The following is a 4571-nucleotide window of genomic DNA, read 5'->3' as shown; positions in this document are numbered from 1 at the left end:
TGTACATGCAAGCCTTGTTTTATTAGAATTTTTTAAAATTTTATAGTGGACTGTAAGAAAGAAACTTAAAACTACTTGGATTTTAAGGCAATTCAAAGTGTAGACCAGAAAAGTTTTGAAAATGACTATCTCAAGAGTGGATCTTGTGGTACTTTTAGTCAAATTCCTCTAGTACATTGAAGGGACCAGCGGCAAAGAGGACAAGTGCCATTTGAAAATTCTGTCGAGAATTGACTAACTGTTATTGTTTGTAATGTATTATGTAATGCTGTATCACGTGTACTGTCGCATGCGTTTTGAAGGCAAGTTAGGATGTTAGTAGTGGGATCCGTGCGTGGTCGATCAATCACGAGCAGTTGCTACCAGGAGCGAACCGTATCACCCCGACACGACATTTTGGTGCTGTGACCAGGATTTTCACCTTGTAGCCGCTGAAACTTCGCAACCCCAGGCGTAAACGCTGTGGTACCGTGGCAAGCTGTAGATTCTACTCTGAACGGTACCCGGAGAGGCAAGCACCAACGGAACATAAACAGTTGTTTGCCGTTGCATTTTTTTTCAGTGCACTACCAGCGATGGAGCAGCTGACTCGCCTACAGACTTCTCGTAGAGCGTATCGTTCGCACGTCACGCGAATCCTCAACAAGGTAGATGAAACCCTCGACAAGGAGATCGATGAACTAGCCCTTACCTACCTTACCACTGCCGTCTCGCAACTAGAAAAGAAGCATGAACAGATTACCAAGCTGGATGAACAGATCGCAGAACTGATTCAGGATCCAGGCGAGCTAGAAGAGGCAATCATGGACTCTGAGGAGGGGCAAGATCTTATTATTGAGAACATCAATAAGCTGAAGAAGCAAGTGGAGCTTTTTTCAAAGCAGCCTCGTCCTGCTACACCATCATCCCAACAAGAGACAATTGAAGATAACAATGATGCAACCCAGGAATCACACCAGGACATTGTGAGTAGTGTAGCTAGCTCCCAATCAACAAGTATGCATGACAGTAATGTTGTTAATGAATCTTCAGTCACAAGTGTTGATAACCAATCAGTTTCAAATGTTGATATTGAATTACCAAAAGTGTGTGGTAGCCCTCCAACCAGTAACATCTCTTCAACACTTACATTTTCAATGCTCAATTCAACCTCAGTTTCTGTTTCATCAATTTCTTACCCATCAGTGAGCTATGTCCACAGTTTGGGGCCTCCTCCATTACTTCCAAGAAGCACTGAAGCAGTTAGCCCCCATCCACTAGCTCCCTTATATTCTATACCGTCAGCTTTACCGACATTGTCTCATCTCAACCTGGACACTAGTCAACCCTCCAGCAGACTCCCCATAGTGAGTACTAGAAGTATTGAACCCCTGATGATAACACCTATTACTACCGCACCAGAAGTTCCCAATCATACTCCGCAGTTTGCTGCGAGCAGGTTACCTAAGTTAACTCTACCGATGTTTTCTGGACACCCCTTAGAATGGCTAACTTTTTGGGATTCCTTCCGAGCTGCCATCCACTCCAATCCCAATCTAAGTGGTGTGCAGAAATTCAATTATTTGAAGGCCCAACTGCAAGGGGATGCAGCTAAGGTTATTGCAGGGTTTCCTCTCAGTGATCACAATTACCTACATGCAGTGGCTATTCTACAAGAACGTTTTGGCCAAACTGAACAGTTAATTGATACACACATGCGAGCTCTGTTGGAACTGCCGAGGTCCACAAACTCACTGTACAGTTTATGCAACTTTCACGACACTGTGGAAAGTCATACTCGTGGCTTATCTTCCCTTGGGAAATCTGGAGAGACATATGGAGACCTACTAGTCACTGTTATTCGTGAAAAGCTTCCTAAAGAGGTCAAATTGAACATAGCTAGATCGAAGACCACCCCAGAATGGTCATTACCTCAGTTAATGTCAGCTGTCCTTAAAGAGGTTCGGATATTAGAGTGTGGGACCCACAATTCACCTTTGGGTTCATCCCAATCTACAGCTGCATTCCTAATTGGCTCTAAACCCAATCATATTCACAAAAAACAAGATAAAGGGCCGCCATCATGTATTTTCTGTAAAGGGCCTCATGCCACACACCAATGTACTGTCATAACTGACCAGCAGAGACGTCTAGACATTGTAAACGCAAACACCACACAAGTCTGTGCAATGGAGGTCAAGATCATACTACTACTGTACCAATGAGCAATCCTCAGAGTACACAGCTAACAACCACACAACTTCAACCTGCTATGTCTGTACCTAGTGCTACTCCAGTATCATCATTTGTAATTCCGGCTTCACATAACACTCCAAAGGTTTCCCCTATATGTTTGTTGAAGACTGCTGTAGCCCCAGTTGTTAATGGTCACATGAGAATGAATGCCAATATTCTATTTGATGAGGGAGCCCAGCGCTCTTTTATGTCCATACAATTAGCCACTGAACTACAAGTCAAGCCAACCTCTAGTACGCAAGTAGCTTTATCATCCTTTGGAGCAGAATCACAATCCCTTCAAACTCTTGATGCTGCCACTGTCCAGGTAGAAACACTAGTGGGTGAACTGATACCAATTTCAGTTTTAATTGTACCGACAATTGCTACACCTATTTCCAACTCTTATCATCTAGCTCTGAACACTTTACCACATTTGAAAGGTTTGAAACTTGCGACTCCTATTACTATCAATAAAGAATTCACCATTTCTATCCTCATTGGCACTGATCATTACTGGTCATTTGTACAAGATTGGATTATCCGAGGAGATGGTCCCACTGCCCAGCAGTCTAAACTGGGATACCTACTCTCTGGCCCAATGCCACAAGTTGCCACTCAATTATCAACTTTAATATTGTTACAGCTGACGACCATCACAGATCACAACCAGGAACCCAACTTAGAACAACTGTGGTCAGTAGAAGCCATTGGAACATGTCCTCAACAATCCAGTTCTTCATTCCTCATTACGTACCAAGCTTCTAGCATTTCCCAATTACCAAATGGTACATACTGTGCTAAGTTCCCATGGAAGGATGACAAACCTTATTTGCCATCAAACTTCAACATCTGTCAGCGTAGAACTAAGACTCTTCTCACCAAACTGATGCTAACTCCTGAATTGCTCAATCTGTATCACAACATCATTCAAGAGCAAGAACGTCGTGGATTCATTGAACGTGTCGACAATACCTTTACTACACCTGTTCACTATCCATCCCATCTGCTTTATGGTAGAAGGATACGGCCATTTCCATGTCCACTTGATGACCCAGTTGACTTGAATGATCCTGACTTTACAGTGAATGATACTACACTCAGACGATCAGTTAACAGACAAACAAGGCTGATTCAACAGTTCTGGCAAAGATGGAAGTGTGAATATCTAACTTCATTGCGAGAATTTCACAAGGCATCAGGAAGTAATGAAAGAGTTATCAAGAAGGGAGACATAGTAATTGTGCATGATGACAAATCCAGGCTTCACTGGAGGCTCGCAGTTGTGGAAGACTTCATTGAAGGGAACGATGGCCTTGTTCGAGCTGCTCACATTAGAATGAGTAATTACAAGACAACTAGACCCATTGTGAAATTATATCCGTTGGAGATTTCAAGTAGTGATGCTGAACAATTTCGAATTCCTCAGTCAAGATCTGATTGTGATGAAACTACTCAAGAAGCAACAGCTGAGATGCCTTCAACCGGCAGACCATCTAGAAGAGCTGCAACAAGGGCACTGGAGAGAATCTCTGAGTGGGCAAATGTACTTCGCCTGGCCCCGGAGGATGTCGAGAATTGACTAATTGTTATTGTTTGTAATGTATTATGTAATGCTGTATCACGTGTACTGTCGCATGCATTTTGAAGGCAAGTTAGGATGTTAGTAGTGGGATCCGTGTGTGGTCGATCAATCACGAGCAGTTGCTACCAGGAGCGAACCGTATCACCCCGACACGACAAATTCAGATGACCACAAGGTGGGCATTAAACAGGTATTTGGGACATAATTAAATTATTGTGATATTTGCTAAAAATTTATTTGAGACTGCCTTGAAATTTTAAATTCTGTCATTTCCTTAGTGACAACATTATCCAGTCATTTACAAGTAGCTTTTTGGCCACAACTAGCCCCATTTTTAGCCCCTGCTCTGAAAGCTAGCATACTTATCACGTTTATTTTCCATTTCAACTAAATTGATTGCAGAAATGCTTCTCATACTGTTCTTCATTTGTATTGCTGTGTTAAGGGTGGAGCATAGCTGAAAACGAAGTGTAATGGGTCGCCATTTGCCAGCAGAAAACCAGCCACTTTCGACCATCTACAGCAGAAACAGCCATTCATTGACAAGGAAGTAATCTGAGTGTAATGTAAAATACAGTCTAAAGCAGTTATTTATATATAATATGGTAGTCTATAAAACTTATAAACCCTTAGGCCCTTATAGCATGTAATAGCTCCTTCGCTTTGATCATGCGCTACAGATTCAGACCTTTGCATGGGTATATAAATTTCATAGACCCGATAGTGCATCCGTATAACTATTATTTACCCCCATATTATCCGTATTTCTCAC

General features: G+C 42.3%; 1 protein-coding gene across 2 annotated transcripts; it reads left to right on the top strand.

Annotated features, from left to right (window-relative positions):
* The first annotated feature begins 307 nt into the window (after positions 1 to 307).
* Positions 308 to 4341, top strand: LOC136258013 (uncharacterized). Of its 2 annotated transcripts, none has more exons than XM_066051310.1 (2): positions 308 to 3974; positions 4245 to 4341. In XM_066051310.1, the coding sequence occupies exon 1, from the start codon at positions 576 to 578 to the stop codon at positions 2202 to 2204; it is 1629 nt and encodes a 542-aa protein (XP_065907382.1). In that variant the 5' UTR covers positions 308 to 575; the 3' UTR covers positions 2205 to 3974; positions 4245 to 4341. Both variants share the same exon structure in this region, with proteins under 2 accessions (XP_065907382.1, XP_065907384.1).
* Positions 4342 to 4571: the final 230 nt, after the last annotated feature.

This window comes from Dysidea avara, chromosome 6, assembly GCF_963678975.1.
Source record: "Dysidea avara chromosome 6, odDysAvar1.4, whole genome shotgun sequence".
NCBI classification, from domain to species: domain Eukaryota; kingdom Metazoa; phylum Porifera; class Demospongiae; order Dictyoceratida; family Dysideidae; genus Dysidea; species Dysidea avara.
The sequence above is the reverse complement of the archived record's forward strand: the minus strand, read 5'-3'. Positions and strand labels throughout refer to the sequence as shown.

What these genes read in the sequence shown, in the direction of transcription:
- LOC136258013 (XM_066051310.1), top strand. Translation starts at nt 576, where the DNA reads ATGGAGCAGCTGACTCGCCTACAGACTTCTCGTAGAGCGTATCGTTCG.